The sequence below is a fragment of the Zootoca vivipara genome, chromosome 10, assembly GCF_963506605.1.
Source record: "Zootoca vivipara chromosome 10, rZooViv1.1, whole genome shotgun sequence".
Classification (NCBI taxonomy): domain Eukaryota; kingdom Metazoa; phylum Chordata; class Lepidosauria; order Squamata; family Lacertidae; genus Zootoca; species Zootoca vivipara.
The window spans coordinates 44,305,032-44,330,538 of record NC_083285.1 but is presented as its reverse complement, the minus strand read 5'-3'; the positions used below and the strand labels follow the sequence as shown (position 1 = coordinate 44,330,538).

Here is a 25,507-nt window from a genome sequence, read left to right as displayed (position 1 = left end):
ACAAGCGGTGGCAAATCATAGACGCACAGCTTGAGACGTTCTAGGCTCAGGCTTTATTCTTCTATGATATCCCGTCAGAGGCTTCCGCGTTGTACCATAGAGATGAAACAGCAACCTCCCATGTAGGACTTGAAAACCATTGTGTTTTCTTTTCTCTAGTCTAGGACTATCCCGGTCCTTATGCCAGGCTTCCGGCTTCCTTCGTTTCCGTCGCGACCCAGGAAGTTTACGCTACTCGTAAACTCGTCATACAGATATCAACCGCGCTCGGTGCCCATTTTACTTCCGCCCTTGGGGACGTTCTAGACCCAGCCTGTCAAGCTCAGTGACTCGGAGGAGGAAGCGGCGGACGGGGTTGTTGTTTTTTTCTTTGGTTTTTTTTAAAACCCCGCTCTCCGGGGGCGCTCTAGCCCTCACTTCCGCGGCTGTCTATAGTTCCAAGAACGGCCCACTCTCTAGACTCTTCTCTGAAGCAGTTCCTTCTCTATGGCTCCGCGCCGCCGGAGCGGGAGGGCGGCAGGGACGTCGCGTCTTTAGCCGGGAGGCCGCGGCGGAGGCGAGGGAAGGCACAGCCGGGAGCAGATGGAGCCTGACATGGAGGCGGAGACGTTGGAGTCGAGGATCAGTGAGTGCGGGGTGGGAGGGGCCCCCTCGGCGATTTCTGGCCCCACCCGGAGCCGCAGGTGCTGGTCCTGAGGGGAATCGTTGCCCTGGGCCTAACGCTCACCAGGGCGAGGAGGGGGTGCTCGGAAGCTCTGGTCCAGGTAGCCCAGACGCCACCCTTCTCGCTTTTGTTTCCTCGCGAATCGCCGGGATGCTTTGCTCCCCTGCCCCGACCCACGCAGTTCGTAACGTGGGAATGTGCAGCCGTGTTCCTAGAATACGTATCCCCAAGTAAAGTGCCGTTGGATTCAGTAGGTTTGCTCCGCAGTCAAGCACACCTAGAATGATTATTTTCCCTATTTCATTTCTAATTGGTAAACCGCCTTTTTACATTGCCATACCCAAGGCGATTTACACACACACACACACACACACACACACACACACACACACACACACACCAAAGATCACACACCTTATAACGATCTGATCCAGTGCAAAAACTTAACTTTAAAATGTGCGCAGCCACTGAAAGAGAGGGGATCAAACGCCTCTCCTACCACACTCTTGTCAGCCCTGGTCCTAAAGTAGCAAGGGGTGCTTAAAATATATTCAGAGAGATAGGTAATGGGCAATACCCAGTCAAGTCATACTTGAAAGTTAAGTCCATTGATTTCCCTGGTTCTGCACTTGAGTGTGAGTAAGATTGGATATCACTCATAATTTGCACTTGAATTGACAGGGAAAGAGACATTAGCTTGGGCTAACAATCTACCCCAAAATGAAGTGGACAGGTTTCATTTGGGGACTATCCACTTTGAAGGTCTAGATCCATTTCATATGAGAATGAGTTCTGGTCTGTGACAACTTCTGTCACAATATGGTTGTTGGTCTTTAAGCTGTATTTCTTTTCTAGAGCTTCTTTCTGCCCCTTTTATTATCTATCCATACAGAGATTTATTTGTGTCATTCTGTTCTCCAAAGTGGATTGATTAATGCTTTAGGATTAACCCAGCCTGCAGTTGGTAGATCATTATAAAAATGCATGTTGTTCTTCTTGTGCCAGAAGATTGTTGATTAGGTATACAAAGATGAAAGCAAAATAACAAACAAACAAACAAACAAAACACAGTGTAGTTATTTTGGCTATGGTGAGCATCTGGTCTTTAATGCAGCTTCATTTCACTTCATTTTTTTTACATGATACTTAATAATGTAAGCTGGTGAAAATGTGGGTATGTCATCTTCCCAAGAGTCGGGGAGCTAGACTGAACCACTCTATGCTCCAGTCCCAGATCTCATTCATGACCATACGAAGCTATGTATATTGAGTCATACTGTGGATGGCACTTGCAGATCTGTTCTAATCCTGCTTTGAAAGAGCTTTTCAAGCAGTGGTGCTAGGGATTGAACCTGGGACCTTTTGCATGCAAGACATGTGCTCCTTTCCTGAGTTATGACCTCTTTCAGTTGCCTAATTCCCACTGTATGTCGTGGCACCCTTTGCAGGAAACTCTCTTCTTCTTTTTTTAACTTCCCTTTATGTGGGATACCGTTGGAAAACCACTCTGGGAAACTGTTGTTCCCCTTGCAAGTAAGATCTGCTCTTGACAGAAGTTTTTTTTTTCTTTATCAATTCAGATAGAGCTACCAACCCTCTGAACAAGGACCTGGAATGGGACAGCATTAATGCTTTCTGTGACCAGCTCAATAAGGAACTAGAGGGGTTAGTATACCTAATCTGTTGCCCTACAAATTATAGATAAACTGTTTTTTCTGTGGGTGTCACTCAGGAAGTAGCCTGAGTCACTCCAAATAACTGGTTAAATGAGGGGCTTCTAGAAAAGCATTCAGAAGAAGCATATGGCTGCACCAGCACCCTGTTATTTCTGCTCTTCTGGTTTTGTTTTGTCCCCCCCCCTCCTTTTCATTTGTACCTTCATGTCCTAAGACTTTGGTTCATTTTCCTATTCTACATGAAACTGTGTTTCCTCTCATTGGGATAACATTTGTGTGGGGAGGGGTAGGTATTAAAAATGGGAACCTACTTCTTTGTGAAGTAGTCAGGAGTTGGGGAATGATGGAATGACAAATAGAAAAAGGAATCTGCTAAAGAAGACATGGTTTATTGGATGGGTATGCACAAAATCAGATCTGAAAAGGTTTGATGGCACAGTGTGAATGCTGAATTAGATAAATACATTGTGTGGGGTAAACCTGTTTAAATGCTATGGGGATTTAGGAGATTGCAAAAAAGAATTGCTGCGCTGTGTGGGTGGGCTATAATAAACAGATAGTGTATAAGAAAATGGGAACATGGCACACCTTTCTTTGTCAGTAGTGAGTCAAGTTTCACAGTGTGGCCATTCCGGGTTACTGGAGTCTTTGACTAAGGTCTTGAATTAGGATTATGAATTCATGGGATAGACTATTCAGACCCCCGCCAGCATGGAAAGGGATGATGAGATTTGTAGTCCAGCATCACTTAGAGGGCACCATGTTGGCTATAGCTAATCTGGAGCAACGGAAAATGAATTTGACCTATAATCTGCTCAAATTACTACTAATGTATTTCAGATTACTGCTGCTACATATCTTCCAAACCTGAGACCTTGAAATTATGGTCTGGCAAACCACAGTAAATTACATAAAGCCTCTCAGTAAAATGCCAGAACCGCTGATCTGTCAGGGGCAATTCCATTTCAGAAACCTAGGCAACCTAAGTTGCTTCAGATGCTGCTGCTGCTGCTGCTGCCTGGCCTCTGGGGGCTGCCTAACAACAACTGCTAATGGGATCAGCTGAGTTAGGAGGGACAGGCGGAGACAGTGGCTGGGTGTCTTGGCTGCAAGCCCAATTCTGCTATAGCTGGAGAGTGCTGTAAACCAAACTGCATCAAAAGTGTGCTGAGGTTGCTGGAGCTAATTGGACCGTGAAATAAAATGAACACGGGGGTAAAAGAAGGCACCCAACAGGTCCTACAAACTGCAGCACACACAGGAGTTAAGACCAGACCATTTACCCCAAGTGTTTTCACAGCAAGATCTTTATCACAGCAGCAATTCCTCCAGTAACCATTCCTGCGTCTTATCATTCAGCCCACCGCTTGCCACTCGACTTCTAGCCCACAAGATCCAGTCTCCACAAGAATGGGAAGCCATTCAGGCTCTTACGGTAAGAGGTTGTGAACCATTTCCTGCCAGTTTTAACTAAAGCAGGTGTGTGGAACGGTTGGAACCACAACTCCAGTCAGCCCCAGCAAGAATGGCCAATGGTCAGGGATGTTGTGGAGTTTTAGTTCAGCTGCAGCTGGAGGGCCAAAGGTTCCCCACACCTGGGCTAAAGGCTGGAGGGAGGGAGGTGGAGTTTCCATGTGAATATCTCAGTCTGGGGTGTCATAACTTTGTGGTTTGGATGCAGCCTTGGGTAGGGGTTGACCAAAGCTTAACATGAATCTATTTGAAGGCTGAGGCAGTTGGCTCAGGAGGGATGGTGAGTCCCCCCCCCCCCACTGTATAATAGCAGGTAAGATAGTTTTGCCAGATGTCTTTGTTTTCTCATGGGATTCTCAGTATTTCGGAAGAGACACTCTAGCCCCATTGTTTTCAGCACTTCAGGGATGATGTGGGGAGTGTTGGCCCAGAGCAGTGGTGGAAAAACTTGCTCAAGCCTCCATTGAAACACTTTGGCAAGTTACAACTGATTTGTGTGGTTCTAGACACAGGATCAGTATGGAATTGGGGCTTGAATGGACCTGATGGTTATGTACACTATGCACATCTCAAGGAAAAATCAGATATGTGAAACAAGTGAACCAACTCTCACGTTGCAGGGAAGGAAGTTTTCCCAACCCTCCCACTACTGCCTCCATAGAGATTAAGAACAAATAGGTTTCCCAGGCTAATTTCTGATCCTCAGATGGACAAACGTAAAGAGCATGAAAAAAAATCATTTGCTTACGCCACACGTGTTTTTTGTCTTGGCTCTTCTATCACAGTCTTTCATGCACAGCACTTCCCACATGCTCATAAAGCCAGTGCTGTCCCATATAAAGGGGAAGAGGATCCCCCCCCCATCCTTACATATTATTTAGGAAGTATTCTCGCCAGTTACGTTTTCCACCCTAATGAAGGTCTTTTCATCTGTGACTTAAGTATTCTCATGTAAATAGTTGCATGATGAAAAAGTGAATCGCAGCCAGTATTTTTTTTCTTCACTTCTGTGATGTCTCACAAACCATCCCATCTTTTAAATTTTATCTTCAGTGAGTAATTCTGGCATGATGGCGAGTGAGACAAATACTTTTTCACAAGCCCAATTATTCTAGTCCTGCTCCTCTTCATACCACCTCTTCAAAGTCATGAGCCAGCTCCTTGAAGTCATGGGATTATTTTCTTTCAAAATATCTGAGCTCCTTTGACAAACTGCATTTCTCGTGTTGGAATGCTTCTTTACAGCCATGAGGACTAGGAACTTGCCTTGCCTGTGGCAATTGTGTAGTATGGTTATGGCATATGGGATTTGTTCACCATCCACACAAAACAATTGCTTTAGATGGTTAGCAACAATAAAAGTGCTTGTAATTAAATGAGCGGAAATGCTAAATAAATTACCAAACAAAAATTGGGGTACTTAGAAATATCACATACCAAATAAATTCACAAACGATCACTTTAAAAACATCTGAATAAAAATGCCTCAAACAGTGTTCTATTTACGGTAAAATGAAGCTTATAGACAGGGCTTTCTAGCTATTAAGTTCCCAAATACCAGGGTCACAACTGGAAAATCCCTGTTATTTCTTCTGGCCCCACTCCTTACATTAGATTTGTATCATGAATTGAGGGGACTCTGACCAGGGTGCCTTCTGCTGATGTGATAGAAGCTTTCTGATTCTAACAAGAGTAAATGCAATTGGCACATAAGAGCTTGGGAAAGAGTAAATTCTCATCTGACTAATGACATGTGAAACATGGGTTCAGGTGCCTAATAAGGATACTCTTGCAGCATTCAGCGTGTCTAATGAATTCTACTCGCCTGTGCACACGGCAGCGGAGGTGGGCAGGATCTTTTGAGTCTCTGGGAACAGCAAACATTGATCAACACATGTCATTGACTGGTTATGTCATCATGTGTCTGTTGTTCTAAGGCTGCATGGACAGTGGTCAAGGATGATGGGAACAAACACCTGGAGGGCCATAGGTTCCCTATGCCTGAGCTGATGAGCTTCAGCCCCTACTCAGAGGTGTCAGGAAGTGGTGGCCAATTCTCCATTGAGTTCAGATGGGATTTCCTTTGATTATTTCCAGCCCTGTGAGATAGGGAAGGTAATTTGTGCAGGGAGCCACGTGGGAGCTTAAAATAGGTCTCCAAGGGACCCTATTAATAGCTGGAGTAGATTTACTGGCTGGATTCAGCCAAACATACATGTAAAGCACAATGATGAGCTTCACTGCTGTGAGTAAGATAAGATAAGATAAGATAAGATAAGATAAGATATCTTTATTGTCATTGTCCCCTTGCGGGAACAACGAAATTACTCGGTTGCTACATCCACTCAGATAAAGCATTCCGCATAATCCAAAATTACAAAACCTAATTAAAAACAGTAAAAATAATACAAATAACAAGTAAAATAAGATGACTTCAAAGTCCAGGCTTTCCATTTAAGGCCAAAATTGCTCTAGAGAAGAAACTGTTCCTGAGACGGCTCGTTCTTGCCTGCATAGTTCTATATCTCCCTCCCGATGGCAGGAGCTGAAAAAAATGGTGACCAGGGTGCGTTGGATCTCTTGATATGTCTAGTGCTTTTCTATGGCACCTGGTGGTATAGATTTGTTCTAAGGTGGAGAGTGAGCAGCCAATAATGCTCTCTGCTGTTTTAATAATTCTGCACAGCCCTGCTCTGTCCTGAGAAGTACAGCTTCCGTACCACACACATAAACCGTACGTGAGCACGCTCTGTATGGCACAGTGATAGAAGGCAAGCAGCAGCTTTTGTGGAAGATGGTTTTTCCTTAAAATTCTCAAAAAATACAGTCTCTGCTGCGCCTTCTTCACAAGCCCCCTTGTATTAACACTCCAGGACAGATCCTCCTGTAACTCAATGCCTAGAAATCTAAACGTTGTTACCCTCTCCACACAAATTCCATCAATCAAAAGTGGCTGGACCTCGTTCTTCTGTCTCCTAAAGTCCACCACAAGCTCCTTTGTTTTCTTTGTATTTATGAGCAAGTTATTAACTCTGCACCACTCTGTCAGCCGCTCCACCTCATCTCTATAGTCCGTTTCACCCTCCTTATCAGAGATGAGCCCGATCACGGTTGTGTCATCTGCAAATTTGACAACCCTATTTCTAGGGTGGGCAGCGACACAATCATAGGTATAAAGAGTATAAAGGAGCGGAGTATAAAGGAGTACGGGCATCTGGAGAACAAAATGATAAACACGGTAGTACATTTTTTTAAAAAACAGGGAGAAACTTGTGATGTATTCCTGTACATATACTTCATGGGGTGCTGTTTGTGCCCTGTTCTAAATAGCTTCCCAGTGCTCTGTTCTATTGCACCCTGAAGCAGGGAATGGGATTAGGGCCTCCTGGAGGGTTGGATATCTGTGCTCACTCCCTGCTGTCTTGGCCATGCACAGGTGCTGGAGGCCTGTATGAAAAGCTGTGGCAAACGCTTCCATGACGAAGTAGGCAAGTTCCGCTTCCTTAACGAGCTCATCAAGGTGGTGTCGCCCAAGGTGAGTCCCGTCAGTGGTGTGGCAGGAACAAGAGGGGTGGCGACATAGGCTTCATTGAAACAGCCAAGGAGGAGCTGTTTTACGCCACACAGACTTTTCCACAGCTTCAATTCCAGAGCAGTAGAAGGCAACTTAGGGATATGTGTTGGCTGGCTTTATGGCAATAGCATGGGAAATCCAGAGCTGCTTGAAAGAATATGTCTTTTATTTTGTTCCTTTGATTTGTGTCCTAACTCATGCTTACAAAAAGCCTCAGGTTGGCTTTTGAATCCCCCTTCTCCCTTTGTGGGAATGCTGAAGTAGAGATCAGATTCCATTCTGCCAGCAGCTACAGATGGTTTGATCTGGACTCCTTAACTTTCAAAATACAGCAAAGGGGTAAATCCTCACTTTCCTCACTCCAACCAAGTACACAGAATGTCACCTTGAGCTTGTTACAAACCTCCCTGCAAGCCTTTCTCTCAATATAAATTCCTCCTCTAAGTCCTGTCATGTTTGATGTGGGTGTGTGATTGTTTCCCTCAGTATCTAGGAAGCCGGACCCCAGAGAAAGTGAAATCCAAGATCTTGGAGCTGTTGTATAGTTGGACGTTGGGTCTGCCCCATGAAGTGAAGATTACAGAGGCCTATCAGATGCTGAAAAAACAAGGTGAGAGACCCTTTCTGAGCCCAGAGAATCCATGGCTCCCCCCTCCAAGCTATGTTTTCTGATGCAGAAGAATGTAGCTTGTCAAGTTTTATTTATTTGCTTTTTTACATTTTATTTTCCAACTTTGCCTGCAGGGAACTCAAGGTGGTATACCTGGTTCTCTTCCCCCACCCCCACCCCCATGTCACCCTCACAGCGGCCCTGTGAAGTAGGTTAGGCTGAGAAATTGTGACTTGCCCAATGTCACCTAGTGAGCTTTATGACTGATTAGGAGTTTGAACCCTGGTCTCTCAGGCCCTAGTCCAACCCTCTCCAACTACTATACCATATTGGTTAACATTTTGGCATTTAAATAATAATAATCATGAACTACACATCAGCAGCACTGGAAGGTTAGTATTAAGAACTGAACATTCCCCTGTCGTTGTTATTCCATAACAAAAGCCATGAGAAATGGTAAAAAAAACCTGTTGTTTGCTTGCAGGGATTGTAAAATGTGACCCCAAGTTGCCGGACGATGCCCCCTTCCCTCTGCCTCCTCCCAGGCCAAAGAATGTCATCTTTGATGATGAAGAAAAGTCCAAGGTAAGCACTAAATAGATGACTTTAAACTTTTGTCATTTTTCTTGTTCATCCAAGATAGAGTTTTCCTCTTTCTCAAGGTTAACTGGGGGAAATACTTCCAGGTGCAGAAAGAGCCTCTATCAGTCCCTTTAAATTTTCTCAATTTTTTACCTGCTGCAGTTTGTTTCCCCTGCAGTAACAGGCAAAAGTCTCCTGCAAAAATGGTGGAATTTCCCCCCATTTCCCCTTTAAACATCTTAATTTCCTATTTTGTTGCTAAGAGACTGGAATGTTATAGCAGGCTACCAAGCTAAATGTAAGCTACCAATCATGTGTGGTGGGTTCAAGAGACCTCTTGTTTTTGCTGCCTGCCTGGAATAGCCAAACAAGGGGATCCTTAGGGCTCTGGCAGGTCCCAGTATATAGTTGTTGGGCTTACTGGTTACAAGCTGTAAGGCAGGGGTACAGAATTGCTCCGAGAGCAGCCTGTTTGCCCCTCAGACCTGCTTTCCTCTGATCTATGTGCCTTTGCAGATGCTGGCTCGCCTGCTCAAAAGCTCCCACCCTGAGGACCTCCGGGCTGCCAACAAACTTATCAAAGAGATGGTTCAGGAGGTAAGCTTTCCCCACTGAGAACTCTTTCCACCTCCAGCTGTCAACCAGGTTTGTGCTGTTTGTGTGCCATTCTGCTCTTTTCCAAGGGATCTTAGAGCACAGCAACCCTGTGACGTAGCTCAGGCAGTGAGTTGCATATCTGTGCAGGGATTTGAACCCGGATTCCATTCTGTGTCAAGCCCTCTTGCCTGGAGATGTGTAGGTGTCTGGTGGGGAAATGGGAGGGCCCTTCATAGCTCTACTCTTGTCCCTTCGTCCACATTGGGTAGAGGGGAGGAACAGTAAAATCCATGGCTGGAGCAGAGCAAGAAAATGGGTGGTGTGTTTTTACCTGGTCCTAGATTGTCCTTTGCTGTTGTGCTGAGGGGTGGAGGGGGAAAGAGATTCTTGAGATTCAGAAGTACGGTTTGCTGTTGTAAAAGGAGCTGTAATAGTTCTCTGTAATGCAGCTGGGTGATGTCCCCCAGTGTCCAGGGTGTTGTGGCATCCTCCCAGCATGCAGCGGTGTCGGTGGTGTAAAACGGGAGGGTCTCAAATGCACTGTCCAAACCAGAGTCCCTTCCAAGTGGCATTCCAGAAAGTGGGCCACTTATTTTGAGTTTTCCAGAGGGGTAAGGAAGAAACCCAGGCTGCTCTCACCCTTCCACTTCTTCCAGGACCAAAAGCGAATGGAGAAGATCTCCAAGAGGGTGAACGCCATTGAGGAGGTGAACAACAATGTGAAGCTCCTGACCGAGATGGTGAATAACTACAGCAAAGGGGAGACGACTGAGAGCAGTGAGGACCTCATGAAAGTAAGAAAAGAGCTGTCCTAGTTGTGTGAGCTTTTTACAGCTCGGTACCTCGGAAGTCAAACGGAATCCGTTCTGGAAGTCCGTTCAACTTCCAAAACGTTCAGAAACCAAGCTGCGGCTTCCGGTTGGTTGCAGTAAGCTCCTGCAGCCAATCAGAAGCCATGGAAGTTGCTTTGGACGTTTGGGTTCCAAAGAACGTTCACAAACCGGAACACCACCTGGGTTTGCAGCGTTTGGGATAAATATCATTACAGAAATTCATAACATAAATATCATTACAGAAATTTCAGAAACCTCCCAAAATACAAAACAAATATGTTTTTAGACTGTATATCAGGAGTGTGGAGCAGGTTCCAGCTGGAGGTCTAGATCCTGACCATCCCCCACCCTCGCAGGCCATTTTGACAGGTGGGCAGGACCTGTCAGTCCTGGCATCACAATGACATCAGGTGATCCAACGTAACAGATTTCCTTTGTGGGCCTGGATTGAGTTCCACCTGCTGGAGAGGATCCTTTGCATTGCTGGCTTGAATTCAGGTCAGCAGTGCAAAGGAATATTTGCACTGAAAACAAGCCCTGCTTTGGATCTTGCTCTAACTGTTGATCTCAGCCGGGTTTGCTGTCCGGGGCCAGTCCAGTGATTGCTACTGACAGCAAGTCTCCTATGTAAAGGAGCAGCCAGAAGCATTTTTAAAGGTTCCCAGGTGTTCCTTGTGCCGTTTCTCTACCTGACCCACACGTGACATCGCCTGTGGTATCAGGTGTGGGCAGGTGCATGAGACTTGGGGGGACGATGGACGATGACCTTGTGAGCCAAATTGCATCCCCTGCTGTATATAACCGACTCTTTCCCCATTGCAGGAGCTGTACCAGCGTTGTGAGCGCATGAGGCCCATGCTCTTTCGGCTTGCTAGTGATACAGAGGACAACGATGAGGCACTAGGTAAATGCAGCCTGCCACCTTAGATGGTGACAAGGGCCTTCCTATGCTTACCCATTCCCACCCCCACCTTCCCTACGTCCACCTTATGCTGAGCAGTTCAGGACAGGTTACTTGGATGGGTGGGTGGAGGTCCTTGAGAAGATTCCAAATTTCATAACTGGATAACTGGAACCGTTTCAGCTAAGACTGTACTTTAATTGCATCAGTAGACCCACCGGGGTGGCAATCTAACTCTCAATAGCCATCTACATTCTTTTAGCAATGCGGTACGTTCTTGTTGCAGAAAATCCAGTTTTAGGATTCAACATTCACACACATTCTTGTTGGATAATGGGGTGCTGGGGCGTCCTGTGATCTTCAACTTTATCCTCCTGTTGCAGCGGAAATTTTGCAAGCCAACGACAACCTGACGCAAGTGATCAACCTGTACAAGCAGGTTGTGAAAGGAGAGGAGATCAATGGTGAGACTGTGGCTGGTTGTCTCCCAGGTAAGGAAGCCCGAGGAACGGACTGCCCTAAAGGGAAGGTTTTGCTTTGTCCTTTCCAAAGCAAGAACCTGACCACAAAATATTGCCGAGTGAAATTGGTTGGGCATCCAAACTTGCAATTAAGGAAGTAGAAGGAGGAAGGTCTTGGCTGCTCTCTTAGGTGACTTCGCAGCCAGCAGACCTAGAGCTGGGTCAGTCGAGCAGAAAATATAAGAAACAGGGGGGATTGTGGAACAAGCATCTAACTAGCATAATTGACTTGCTTGCTTCTTCTCATAGGCAGCACTTCAGCACTTCTGGATCTATCAGGACTCGACATGCCAACCACGAGCCCCTCCTACCCAGCCTTACCAAGCTTCTCAAGTGGTGGCTCAGCAGCTTCTGTGCCAGAGCAGACCAGCTCCGTCTCTCTGCTGGATGACGAGCTCATGTCATTAGGTGAGTCCAGGGAAACTTTTGAAGCCACTGGGAAATGGAAAGTGTTTGTGAAGATGTTTGTGATAATGAAATGTAAGGGGGAAACTGGTTAGTTTCTCCACCAAACCTGGTGAGAGTAAGGGAGGATTTCCTTCTCCAGTTTCTATGCTGTACATATTTATTTAAAACACTACCCCTCCTGCTCTCCATAGAGCTCAGCACCTCTAAAGACAAGGACAAAAAAAACACATATTAACAATCTGAAACAACTATTGCAGGGTAACACTGAAACAGGAGCAGGAAATAACAGAATACAACAGTAATCTTTAAACACACACACACAGAGAGAGAGAGAACACCATTCTGTAATAGAGCAACTCAGAGCCCAAGGAAGGCTCTACCCCTTTCCCTGGAAGGGTGTTCCAAATGCAAGATACAGTTTACAGATCTCTGCCTGGTCCTACGCTCCTTGGCTTCTCCATTCTGGCATCATGGGATCTCATTTCTCTTTTTCTCCACCTCTCTAGGGCTTAATGATCCAGCAACTCCCTCAGCCCAGGGTACGGATAACAGTGGCTGGAACAATTTTCAGGTAAGGGCTTGGTTTTTAGGAAACATTAGCTTTTTGTTGAGAGAGTTCAGCGCCCTTTTGAGATGGGGAAAGAACTGCAGCTGATGCTGTAGGTTTTTCAAGGAGGAAAGAAAGTCAGCTGTAAGGCCAAACTGTATTCATTTTCTCCATTGACTTTGTCCTATGAAACCTGCACATGGATGATCACAACTGAAGATTGTATGCTTGTATTTTTTCTCAGAGTGCATATTCTGACGAACTGAAATTGGCTATATTCCCACGGCATGTGTACAAGGGGAGGGAAAACATGCATACATACGTACAATTATTGAATACAGCAATCTCTGTGTATGTGGTTTCTACCTAGAAGTAACGAATGAAGGAAATGCTGTAAATTCTGAGGTAGTTCTCATCATCTGCTACAACTTCAGGATGTTGGCTCTTCGACTGGGAATGGGGAGAACTTTCAGTTGGACTAGAACAAAGCTCCATTGCACATGAAAATCAATCTCCCTGCCCCCAGTGGTCTTTGTGAGAGGAATGGGAAGTCCTGCTTTCTTGGAGTGGAGAGAAAAGTAGCTTGAGGCTGCAGCTTCCCTTCATCGTATGAAGGCTAAGTCTCCAGCAAATGGAGAGGTGCCTCTTATTTTTGTGGGTGAACAGGCATTTCCCTCTATTGCTCGAGAGTGCACATTAATCTCTGACTGCTGCATTGTTGGTATATGTGGGATCCCCTTTTTAGCTCCATGCCTCAGCACCAAACCTTGTAGTAATAACATCCCCATCATTCCTTCAGTGGTGCTGTTAGTGCGGGGCTTGTGCAAGTCCGCTCTGTGGAAATGTACAAACTTGCAAACCACTGCAGTCCTTCCAGCTGTGCTCTGAAGCAGGATCACAGTAGTTCGCAAGAGCTGTCATTTTGTGTCGAAGGCCGTGTATTGAACTGTGTTCTGTGCACTGGATGATAATATCGCTGATCTCCCTGCCCAGGGGTTTTGCTTCAGTTTGCCTGCTCTTGGTTGCACTGCTGTTAGTTCTTCTCTTTCCACCGCAGTCTTCTGACAGCCCTGAACCTGGCGCCCCCCCAGTCCCACCCACCCCAGCGGGGAAAGGTGATGCTGGACCACCTACTACGACACCTCCTGCTGCCACCAGCGGCATGGATGACCTGGATCAACTGGGCAAGACTTTGATGCAACAGTCTCTTCCCCCAGAGTCTCTGCAAGTCAGATGGTAGGAAGCAAGGTGGGGAAGGGCCAGCTGCGAGGAGGGAGAGCAGCTTCTGGATGAAGTGGAAGCCCATCCTCCTGCTCCTGCTCTCAACAGCATGTGTCTCTCTTGCCCACTTTGCAGGGAGAAGCAACCCCCGCCACGGTTGACACTGCGCGACCTCCAAAACAAGAGCACTTCCAGCCCAGCTGTGAGCACCAGCAGCGCCCTGCCTCTCTTCCCGAGCCTCTCTTCAAACCCTCCTGCCCCCTTGCCCCTGTCCTCCGAGCAGCCAGCAGCTGCCGCAGTCCCTCGGGGGCCCACAACACCTTCTGGAGCCACGGTTCCCACAGCGGGTCTTCCTGCTTCCACATCCCCCCTGGAAATCTCACTGATAAACGTCACTGTGCCTCTGGAATCCATCAAACCAAGTGAGTCTGGGCAGAGGCGGAGGGTGGCCTTACCCTGGGACATGTGGCTTGGCTCAGCTGCTTGAGATACTTGGGGCTATTCATTCTGTAAGCGCCTTTTCTCTCAGATGGGTGGAAGGGCCTTGATCTTTGCCATGGTGGGTTGATGGATCTACCTCCCAGCAAGGTGTTGGACTCCAGGATGCAGGCTGGTGGCTCTCCTAGTTCTTTTCAGCTCTCTGATGGACTCTTAGGAAAGGAGGCCGCCATGTGTTGAAGCCCTTCTTGTAAATAAGTCTCAGCCTGAGAAGGTCTTCTGCACCTGTTGCGAAGCATCTTCACTTGCCCCGACTTTTAGAGGCTAAGTGTTAGCTGGGAGCAGGGCCATCTTTAGCATATGCCCCGCCGGGGTGCAAAGATCCACCCAGCGCCCCCAAATTTAGTTTAGCGAAACATCAGTCGTGTCAAAGGTGCCGCTGACCCCGCTGATGCATAGCAGCTCAATACAATACGTAACATAATATTTTGATGTAAGAGTTAATTTCACATGCATGGCACCATTGTGAATGACAAGCACCGTCGTTGAGTCTGACAAGCACTGCTGCTAGCATGGCGCATCTTTAGTAAATGAGCGCACAAAGTCGAAAGCCCTTTAGTGAAACAGAAGGTATACATTTCGGTAATACCTAGGTATACCTGTATATGTATTTTGTTTTTCTAGCTTGCTCAAAATTATTATTTCATAACAGGTAGATTGTTAAGAGCTTAGGCGGCTTCAGCGGTGGGCGCCTGGTACCCCCCAGAATTCGGCACCGAAGTGCCATGCACCCCTTGCCCCCTCCCTGGGTAAAGATGGCCCTGACTGGGAGGAGATTGTGGAGAAGGGCTTATGATCTGCTTTTCAGTATTGAAATTGACGTGTCTTTGCCTCTTTACAAACCTTTTGTTGCCAGCCTTTGCTGCATCTGAGAAAGGATGCACTATTAACTTAAACACCGTTAAACAAGGAGATTGAGTTACAAGCTGTTCTCGGCCTTATTTGGGCTTCAGAGGGCGCCTGTGGCAGCACAATGGGTCAGTGTGTCTGGCAGCAAACCAGAAGGTTGTTGGCTTGAGCCCACCCAGGGACAGCTGGGGGCAGAATCCCTGCATTGCAGGGGGATGGACTAGAAGACCCTCAGGGTCCCTTCCAACTCTACAGTGTGTAATTGCATTTAGCCTGCAGAATGAACCAATCCTCTCTCTTCTGTTTTGTGGTTCTCCTGGTATTTCTTCACTCCAGGCAACATCCTTCCAGTGACAGTGTATGACCAGCATGGATTCCGCGTCCTTTTCCACTTTGCCAAGGACTCTCTGCCTGACCGGCCTGATGTGCTGGTAGTGGTCATCTCCATGCTTAGCACAGCCCCCTTGCCCATTAGGAACATCATCTTTCAGTCTGCCGTCCCCAAGGTATTTTATTGACTTACTTCGTTCATATCCCGACTTCCTTCCGGTGCAGGATCCAAAGCAACTCACAGCATGAATTAAAACAGATGCAACCAAAACCACAGATAAATATCACTAAAAGCAATTTAAAAAGTAACTCTTATTATAAACAGGTTCTAGTCCAACACACTAACCGCTACTCCACACTGCTTTGAGAAGGTGGAGGAAGACAGCAGGCCCTGCAACCCTTCCCAGGGCTCCATGAACACTACCTGTGCAATCTTCATACATTCCTTTTGCCTCCATTTTTGATAACTTAGGAGTGGGAGGTGGTGTAGCTCTGTGGTAATAACCATGCTTTATTTTCAGAAGGTCTCAGGTTCATTCCCCTGGCATTTCCTGTTAAAAGGATCTTGAAATAGCAGAGCTAAAACAGGGAAGATGCTGCCTGAGACCTTGGAGTCCTGCTGCCAGTTGAAAAAATATGTCCATGAGCTTTGTCTATCAGTGGTCTAGTTTTATAAAAGACGATTTCAAATGTTGGCCCAGCAGTCATTTGCTGCCAATCCCCATGCCAGAGGTGTGGGACCAGTGTTGGGCCTCAATTTCCATCATCCTCAGCCAGCATAGCCAGTGGTCAGGAATGCGGATGGCAGGAAATTGTAGTCCAGCATCATCTCAAGGGTTGTGGGTCTGAGACCCACATTGGGCAAAAAGATTCTTTGCACTGCAGGGGGTTGTGTCCCTTCCAACTGTACAGTTCTGTGATTCTATGTACTCATTTGTATATTGGCACTTGTACTGTAAATATTAGCTGTATTTGGAACACCAAATGTGAGGACCCTGCCCCCTAAAACAGTCAAAGATCGGGAAAAGTATTGGTCCGGTTTACATTTCCTATGAAAAAGAGAAAGAGCCAGGTTTCTTAAATACTGAGCCAAAGCACCCAGATTATTGCATTAAATCAAGGTTCTGGCACTAGGGGGAGCTGTTTTCACAGCAGCATAGATGAAGACTGGAGCGTGGAAAACTCTTAACCAGGTGATCTTTCCATCTTGGCTGCTTAGAAGCTTGTTTATGAGATTCTCCAGTTTGTGCACTTTAACAGCTTCAGGTCAGTCTCTGAATCCTCCTAATGCACTCTTGGTTTTGTAGGTGATGAAAGTGAAGCTGCAGCCACCCTCGGGGACAGAGCTCCCGGCATTCAACCCTATTGTGCCCCCCACTGCAATCACCCAGGTCCTCCTGCTTGCTAACCCCCAGAAGGTAATGGCACCTCGGCAGAGGGGTAGGGTGGGCGGCGTTTCTTGTCCAATCAGTGTCAGTGTTCCCCCTCCCTCCTTTATTAAGGACATCAGAAGAGCCATGTGGGATCAGGTCAGTTGCACTTTGGGTCCACCATCTTTTTCCCTGATGCCTGTAGGGAAACCCTCAAGCACGACCCCCTGAGTGCAAGAGCCACCCCATAAGAAGGGAAACCTCACCTGTTGCTCATCTTTCCCTCTGTCCAGGAGAAAGTAAGACTACGATACAAGCTGACCTTCACCATGGCCGACCGAACCTACGATGAAATGGGCGACGTGGACCAGTTCCCCCCTCCAGAGTCATGGGGCGACCTTTAGTTGATGCTGCCACTGCACTGCGTCTGGCTTCAAAGGATCCTGCCGCCTCTAGGACAAGAGCTTTCCCAGAGCTGGCTGGCCCTCAGACTAAGCTCTCAGACTGGAATGGCTGGCAGCTGGCCGTAGGCTGTGTGTGGAAGACAGTGGGCCGAGGGGAGGCCTGCTTGGGGTTGTTGGGGGCAGGGCTGGTTGAGTGAGTTGTTCTCCGTTCTTCTAACTTGGTTTCTGAGCCCCCTCCTCTCACCTTGCTCTCCCGGCTCTTGCTTTTCTCCCCACGGAAGAGGGCGGTGCCATTCAGCTCCGAGAAGTCCGGGGAGAGACTCCTGGAACCGTTTCCCCTCCTCTTTCCTGCTTTAAGGTTATGTTGGACCTGACCCCCTCCGCAACCTCCAGCTCTCCCCACACTCCACCCTGTCCACACACAAGCCCGATACTTGGGAGCAATGCCCCCTCGCTCTGCTTCCCTGTGTCGCAACACAAAGCTGGGCTGGGGTCTCGGGTGGGGCAAAAGGCACCATCGTTTTGCCACCGGAGGCCTGGTTGGCGCCTGTTCACGACTCCGCTGGCAAAACAGCCTTGACACAAGAGGAGGGTATTTGGGTCTGTTTTGCTCACAGGGCCTTTCCTTCACCCTGGGCTGGATAATGGCCGTGGGCTAATGCTCACCAGGCTGAATGAGCCACCAGTGAGCCGAGTCTGACTCAGCTAATGGGGTGGGCGAGGAGGGAAGCGGGTAGCGTGCCTCGTCTATTATGCCTTACGTTCAAAGGGTTGGTAGTTGCGGCCTGTTGTGCAGGGAGGGGTCGTAGTCCACACTCTCCTCTGCTTTCTGGGAGAGGAAGCTGACAATACCAAGAGGCTGCCTACAGGGTGACGAGGGGCCCACTATATTGCCTGTGTGGCACTGTGGAGCTCCTGCACACCTCTCTGCTGTGCTAAATATGGCACAGGCCTGGTACTTGGGAGGAGGGCGTTGAGGAGGAGAGAGTTGCCATAACCATGTCTGGTTCCCCACAGACCTTTGCCAGCTGAAGCTGCCCCTCTTCTCCCTCCCCCCCCCCCAACTGGTGTGCTCACAGGATTTGGGCTAGGAAGCGCCCACTCTGACTGACTTGAGTTCTCCTCAAGCCTGGGTGGGAGTGAGGCCTCAGCAAGCTACTGAACAGGCTGCTCCACGGAAGGTGGACTTGAGCTTTACGGTTGAGAGCAGTGGGTGGGATTGTGAAGAACGATGTTTTGCCCAGGGGGGGCTTATGCCCCTGTTTCCGACAACAATTGTCTCCTTTTGGTAGGAAAGCCTTTCTGAAGTGGGTTTCTGCTGTGACTGGATACTTTTACTTTCTGGTCTCTCTTTCGGGGTTCTCTTTGACCCCTTTCTAGATTCGGTTTGGTTTGGTTCTTGAAACAGGCTTGTATATATATTTTTGGTGAAAATTCTGCCTATGGAAAAGGACTTTAAAATAGACTCCTGTGTGAAATCTGCTGTATTAATGGGAAATAAAACAATTTCTTTCCTGAAGCGCATCAGTCAGGACTTGATTGGAAGGGCACAAGGATCCCATGCTCTGCCTATCTCTCACTTGCAGGCCTCTGTCTCTTTTCTCCACTTACCCAGTCTTGATCCTCACTAGCTTAGGCACGGACACTACTGTGTGCTTTTATAAAAACCCATCAAAATGCTGTTTTGAGAAAAGTTGAATTCTGTGCTCTATATTATGCAAATATGCTTGTTTTTTATTTGTTTTACTCTACCCCTCCTAGTTGTAAGGGCACTGCAGTTCTACTCTGCTCTGGCAGCACTGTCTGACTAATTCTAAATGTTTTGTCTTGAGGGCTAGGAAATTGCTTTTTTAAAAAGTCGAAATTCTCAGGATGCTAACATGCCCACTCAGTTCCCACTTCTAGACTTGGGTGTGTAAGCACGGAATACACACAGCTCAGTCTGTAGTTCCACACTTTAAGAAATACTCTGGAAGTTGTTGTAAGTAAAAATTGTGCATCACTTTAGTAACCCCCCCCCCCAATATTAACCCTGTTCATCTCGGAAATGGAAAATGAGACCACTTTTTCTGTTACGTTTTGCAATCGAGGAAGTGCTGCAATAATCAGTGACTTCAGGTGCTTTAATTGTTTAGACTGGATAATTGCATATGTTCCGATCAGGACAAAGAGGTAAAAGTTTTAGATGCCTGCAATGACTATGCCCTGGAACATTTGGTCATGAAACTGACTAGAGGGGATGCAACCCTTAACTTAAAGGGCACCTAAGACCTGGTGCAGGGTGTAAATGTTGAACCATTTGCAAACAAAAAACCTTCTAATACAATGTTATTTTCCAAATCTACATTCTGGTTGCCTCACCTTACAAAGGATCCTTGTGGAGCTGGGAAGGTTCAAAATTTAAGGGCAACCGAAATAACTTGAGGGGCTGAAGCAACTCTCCTATAGGAAAGGAAATGATATTTGGGCCTTCTTGGGTTAGGAAAAAAAGGCAAGGGGACTTGATAGAGGTATATAAGACTATGCAAAGTGTGGGGAAGTGGATAAGAAGAAGTTTTTCTCCCTCTCATAACTCTCAAACTCGGGGATATCCAATGAAGCTGAATGTTGCTGAAAGATTGAAGACGGGGAAACGCAACAGATAGTTAAACTACGGCATTCGCTCCCACAAAAGGTAGTGATGGTCACCAATTGGGAGGTCTTGAAAAGAGGATTCGACATGATGGGCTGTGTTTCACTTACCATATTGGAGGTGCTGTTGGTAGAGCATGGGACTCTTAATCTCAGGGTCATGGGTTTAAGTCCCACATACCTACATTGCAGGGGGTTGGAATAGATGACCCCTGTGGTCCCTTCCAGCGCTACAGTTCTATGATTCTGAATACCAGTTGCTGACAATCACAGGTAGATGGAGTGTTGTTGCCTTCTATGTCCCACTTTCTGGCTTTCTACAAGCATCTGGTTGGCCACTGTGAGGCCAGAAGGCTGGATTAGAGGGGCCATTTATCCTATTAGAGGACTCTGAGCCCCAGCAACCATTTCCAGTCATCCCGGCTTCTGTTCCTCTATCTCAATTCCTGTTTCAGTGCCAGGAACATCCAATGTGACATTAAGTTACGAATATGGCAACCACCGTTGGCTCCTTGTTTTTGTTAGGGTTGTGATGGTGCGATGATCTCCTCAAGAGTCAGATTGAAGTATTTCTGCATTTGTGGAGGCGTGGAATTGCTACCAAAACTAACCAAGGCATTAACTCTGGAAAATGTCACCTCCTCTTCCTCCTCCTCCTGCCGGCAAGCTTGGTGTCAGCTCAAACTTGTAGGCTTGTCGTTTGTGGCCGAGTCTGCTGTGTGCATGCGAAGAGCTCACACTTCCTCTTCTTCCCCACTTCCCACTCCTTTTGCAGGGGCCTCTGCAGCAATAATTGCTGCTATATGTTGCAGAGCTGGATTCAGCAGCGGTTGTGGAGGTCAGAAGGTGCAGCTGGATGTCTTGTTTGGGGACATAATACTGCGCCCATCTCCAGCTTAGGAGCTGTCTTGAAGATCTTTTCTTGCAAACTCTTTTTAAAATGAGAGTCCAAAATCTGCTGCAGTCTCTAGAGAGCACAAATCTTGCGTTCCATTCCTTGCAACGGCCCTCTAATCGAAATGGCACTACTATTGTCAGCTTGAATCCTCTGCAGTAAGGTAGACTTCCCGCACAAATCTTAGTTTGGGTTACAAAAAGGGAAGCTGGAAATTAATCATAATTTGCATTGTAGTGGTAGTGTAGTAGTAATTTATTATGGTCATTCCTTTTTTGCAATATTTATTACTATTTCAACTTATATCCCAACCTTCCTCCCAAAGGAGCCTAAGGAAACGACTTGTGTGGCTTCTCCAGGTGATGGGGTAACCTCAAAGCCTGCATAGCCCTAGCTCAACAGATGAGTACCAGTACTCTGTACAAGATGGAAACAAAACACTGATAGCAGTTCTATCCTAGCCCAGCTAACAGATAAATTTAGCAGGCGTGAGAATGCAACCTTTTTAGTAGCCGGCCTGAGGCAGTTCTTTCCTCCTCTCCTTTCTCATTTACAATTATAGAACTTTTATCTCTCGATGTGCACACTCTGACCACTTCCTCACCTTAATTTTCCCACTTCTCAGTAACTTCATGCACTTTGTCCCCTATAATTCTTTGCCTGCCTGGGCTTTCTCTGCAACGAGTGACTTGCAAACGGCTGCAAATTGAGAGGCTGCTGACAGAGTTGGCGGGGTGAAGGTGGGGGTGCTGGGGGTTTAGAACACAACAGTCATTTCCATCCAGGGTGTGCTTAGGAGGGTTACTGCACATTTCAGAAGACCTAATGTCGCCTCGTTGAGCACTGCTCCCTGCATCATCGCTCCAGATCTCATGGCACCACGTGGTTGAGGTCCAGCTCCCAAACGATCATGTGAACTGCCTCGATGGACAAAGCAATAGGTGTCCAAAAATTGGGGGGTGGGAATTGTTTGAGGAAGCGATGTCAGGACTTTGGGGCAGATGCCCAGGACTCCACTCAGCAAAAGGAGCAAGATGCATCAGGGCTCGCTTCCCACATTTTGAACTAATTCACATTACCATTTAAAGGTGTGTACGCACTACATGATAATAGGCATTCAACACTGGGTGCCAGGCACCTCTTCGGGGTCCTGGGAACATGACACAATCCCCATATTGCCACTGTGGAGTATTGGTTGGAGTGTTGGACTAGGACCCGGGAAACCAGGGTTTGGATCCCAAGCCAGCCGTGAAGCACACTGGGTGGCGCTGGCCTAGCCGCTGTCTCTCAGCCTAACCTACCTCACAAGATAAAATCGTGAAGGGCAAACCATTTATCCTGCCTTAAGCTCCTTGGAGGGAAAGGTGGTACAGTGGTACCTTGGTTTACAAACATTCCAGAAGTCCGTTCTTAAACCAAAGCGTTCTTAAACCAAGGCACGCTTTCCCATAGCAGCGGGGGACTCAATTTACAAATGGAACACACTCAACATGTCCTGCTTCCAAGACAAAGTTCACAAACCAAAACACCTACTTCCGGGTTTGCAGCGTTCTTAATCCAAGTTGTTCATAGACTAAGCTGTTCCTAAACCAAGGTATCACTGTATATGCCACTGTAAAAAAAAGCAGAGACATCACCTTGCTGACGAAAGGTCCGTATAGTTAAAGCTATGGTTTTCCCAGTAGTGATGTATGGAAGCGAGAGCTGGACCATGAAGAAGGCTGATCGCCGAAGAATTGATGCTTTTGAATTATGGTACTGGAGGAGACTCTTGAGAGTCCCATGGACTGCAAGAAGATCAAACCTATCCATTCTTAAGGAAATCAGCCCCGAGTGCTCACTGGAAGGACAGGTCCTGAAGCTGAGGCTCCAATACTTTGGCCACCTCATGAGAAGAGAAGAATCCTTGGAAAAGACCCTGATGTTGAGAAAGATGGAGGGCACTAGGAGAAGGGGACGACAGAGGACGAGATGGTTGGACAGTGTTCTTGAAGCTATGAACATGAGTTTGACCAAACTACAGGAGGCAGTGCAAGACAGGAGTGCCTGGCATGCTCTGGTCCATGGGGGTCATGAAGAGTCGGACACAACTAAACGACTAAACAACAGCAACCACTGTATATACATGTAAGAAATAAAAAGAAATAAATATAAAGTGCCTTCTGCTGGAACAATTACAATTTGTTTAGTACTGATAATGTTCTTCTCAAGAACTTCCTGCCTACATACATGCGCAGAGGTTTCCCAGGGCTGGGCCATTCGTCCTCACCATGCTTAACTTGGGTATGAATGAAACAGGCAAAATAGGAAGCCGCACAGTGACTTAAGTCATCTCTGTATAAAAATATGTACCTTGGATCTCAAATGCCTTGGCTCCCAAAAAAATCGGCTCCCAAACGATCAAAACCCAGAAGTGAGTGTTCTGGTTTTCGAACGATTTTCGGAAGCCGAACATCTGGCACAGCTTCCGATTGGCTGCAGGACTCTCCCGCAGCCTATCAGTAGCCACGCCTTGGTTTTCAAATGGTTTTGGGAGTCGGGCGGACTCCCGAAATGCATTCTGTTCGAGAACCAAGGTAGGACTGTAGATCTTCTGCATTCTGCGATACATATGCAGAAACACACCGGTTTTCAGCCCCTCTCTTTCGAAAGCCAAATGTTTTTGTTTTTTAAGGCAAGGAAGCTATGGAAATGCTATTTGAGGGGAGGCGAATAGAGAACACTGTTGCACGTGAAAACATTCCCACTTATGTGCACAGACAACACAGATGGTAAATGAAATCATGTGAAGGTGTGTACAGTTCCAAACCACTGTGTAGTACTGTGGAAAAATGACCCTTGTGCATTCCTAAGGCTACATGTGTTACAATTCAGCAATTTCACGTTGCAGTTTTCCTTTGCTCCAGGAAAGGAAATTGCTCCTCTGGAAAACGGCATTGAACGTTGTGTGCGTGTTTTATGGAAGAGCACACAGTCTTAAGAAGTTGGTCTGCAGTATTGTGCGTGCAGGATGCAATTAGATACTTCAGAGACAGGCAGGACAGAGTATTAGTATTTATAATTGCACATTGTAATGTATGGTGCCCAGGGTTGAACGAGCAGGAGCTGTTGCACATTGCTAGCTTTGCTACCCCAAAATCCTTTGTTTACTCCACCTTGCCATAAATGCTGGTTGGGCCAACCTGAGAAAGACCCTCTCTGGGCCTCTGCTGCAAAAGCTACACCCCCCAGCCATCCTCCTGAGTTCATGCAACTTTATCAGCCAACCGTCTTCCTCACCCCAGACCTCAAGCTTCATTTCAGCGTCCCCCCACGCTGTCAAGCGTAAGCTGAGCCAGAGAGAGAGAGAGAGAGAGAGAGAGAGAGAAAGTAGGAAGTGCTACAGAACGAGCCCTTGCAGCATAAAGGCTTGTTCTGCCTTGTTGCATGTTTGCTGTAATAATATTTCCCCTTTAAGGCTTGGCTGAGGTTATTTTTATTTTTTCTCTCTCTTTTGGCGGGGTGGTGACAGGAACTGAGAGCAGCAGCAGCAGTAGATCTTACCTGATCTCAGCATCTGCAAGAGGTGGTGGTGGCGGAGGCAAGAGAGAAAGAGGCAAGTTGCTGCAGAGAAAGTGTGAGAGGACTGGGAAGGACTTGAAACTTAGGGAGGAAAAGGAGGTGGAGAAACACTGAAGATTGCGAGTGAAGGATATCGGAAGAAAGATCGGAAGAAAGGGAAATAAGAGGAAATCAGGGAGGAGGAGGAGGAAGTAGAAATGGGAAGAGAAGAGTGAAGTCAGAGAGAGAGAGAGAGAGAGAGAGAGAGAGAGAGAGAGAATAAAATAAGACCAGAGAATGACAAGGAAGTGACAGGAATAAGCCTGCTGACAGGAGGAGGAGGAGGAGGAGAGAATCATCGATGGCAACAAGTGCGAGTGGCTTGTGCTGAAGAGGAGGAGGGAAAGAACACCCAGCTGGCTTTTGGTCGTTGTGGTGGGACTGCGTTATCTTTCCCTCAAGATGATGAAGAGACAGTTCAATCGGATGCGGCAGCAGCTCAGTCACCCCAGCATTGGCGGACGGTAAGGAGGACTAGCTCCTTGGCTTGATAATTGGCAGGACCCACCCTTTAGGCAGTGTACAGGTTAGGCCCTCTGGACTTTGCACAAGAACCCGAGTGAGGCAGATGAAAAAAACTTGTAAATTGGGCTCAGATGGTGCCTAACTGGGCAGTAGCTGCTTCCGAAAACTTGACTGCTGGAAAGCTCTGAGCACGTGGTGACATGCTCTTACCCCCTCCTTTCTTGATTTATCAGGAAGTTTATTTAGCAGATTAGAGGCGACCACATTTCCATGCCACTATCTGGAACCATTGTTGGTTGGTTTTTTGTTATATATATATATATATATATATATAGAGAGAGAGAGAGAGAGAGAGAGAGAGAGAGAGAGAGAGATAACTTTTGGGTTTTCCTTTAAAAAGCTCGACCCTACCCTTGCCTGAATCTTCCTTTGTCAGGGATGGAGAACCCGTGGTCTTCTCTTAATACTATTGGCCCAAAGGTCAGGGAACTGTAGCCCACAATTGTGGGGGAAGGGTGGCACGGGTACCTTTAGAACTCATTCAAAGCACATGTAATTCCCTCAAAAAATTCTGGGCGCTGCATTTTTGGAAAGCTGGGATTCCCAGCAACCCTCAACAAACTGCAGTGCTCCAAATTCTTTGAGGCAGGGAAATGTGTTTTGAACGTGCTTTTAAAGTGAGTACACAGCCAAAGTAAAGGGCCACCACTTTCACAACCAGTGGGCCACCAGTGGCAGGATAGATGAGCATATAACTAGTGACCAGGCCACTCAACAAGCTCTGCCTGTAACCACTGAAAGATCACTAAGGAGCCAGAACAAGAGAGCCTAGGTGGTGATGCCCAGGTGAGACTCCAA

At 47.0% G+C, this 25,507-nt stretch overlaps 2 protein-coding genes across 2 annotated transcripts in view; both read left to right on the top strand.

Annotated features, from left to right (window-relative positions):
• The first annotated feature begins 253 nt into the window (after positions 1 to 253).
• On the top strand, positions 254 to 18,256 carry GGA1 (golgi associated, gamma adaptin ear containing, ARF binding protein 1). Its single transcript, XM_035126672.2, has 17 exons — positions 254 to 625; positions 2,245 to 2,329; positions 3,700 to 3,775; positions 7,250 to 7,348; positions 7,874 to 7,997; positions 8,482 to 8,582; positions 9,096 to 9,176; positions 9,833 to 9,970; positions 10,832 to 10,913; positions 11,294 to 11,401; positions 11,681 to 11,839; positions 12,346 to 12,410; positions 13,444 to 13,622; positions 13,743 to 14,029; positions 15,291 to 15,460; positions 16,592 to 16,702; positions 16,948 to 18,256. The coding sequence occupies exons 1-17, from the start codon at positions 583 to 585 to the stop codon at positions 17,056 to 17,058; spliced, it is 2,019 nt and encodes a 672-aa protein (XP_034982563.2). The 5' UTR covers positions 254 to 582; the 3' UTR covers positions 17,059 to 18,256.
• A 5,744-nt stretch (positions 18,257 to 24,000) lies between these two features.
• Positions 24,001 to 25,507, top strand: part of SH3BP1 (SH3 domain binding protein 1) — a 43,100-nt gene continuing 41,593 nt past the window's right edge. The window contains exon 1 of the mRNA XM_060279434.1: positions 24,001 to 24,648. Within this exon, the coding sequence (XP_060135417.1) occupies positions 24,587 to 24,648 (62 nt within the window). The 5' untranslated portion in view covers positions 24,001 to 24,586. The remainder of the gene's footprint in view (positions 24,649 to 25,507) is intronic.

What these genes read in the sequence shown, in the direction of transcription:
- GGA1 (XM_035126672.2), top strand. Translation starts at nt 583, where the DNA reads ATGGAGCCTGACATGGAGGCGGAGACGTTGGAGTCGAGGATCA. An exon ending in GACGTTGGAGTCGAGGATCA is followed by an intron (nt 626 to 2,244) that starts GTGAGTGCGGGG and finishes TTATCAATTCAG; the next exon opens with ATAGAGCTACCAACCCTCTG. An exon ending in TCAGATGCTGAAAAAACAAG is followed by an intron (nt 7,998 to 8,481) that starts GTGAGAGACCCT and finishes GTTTGCTTGCAG; the next exon opens with GGATTGTAAAATGTGACCCC.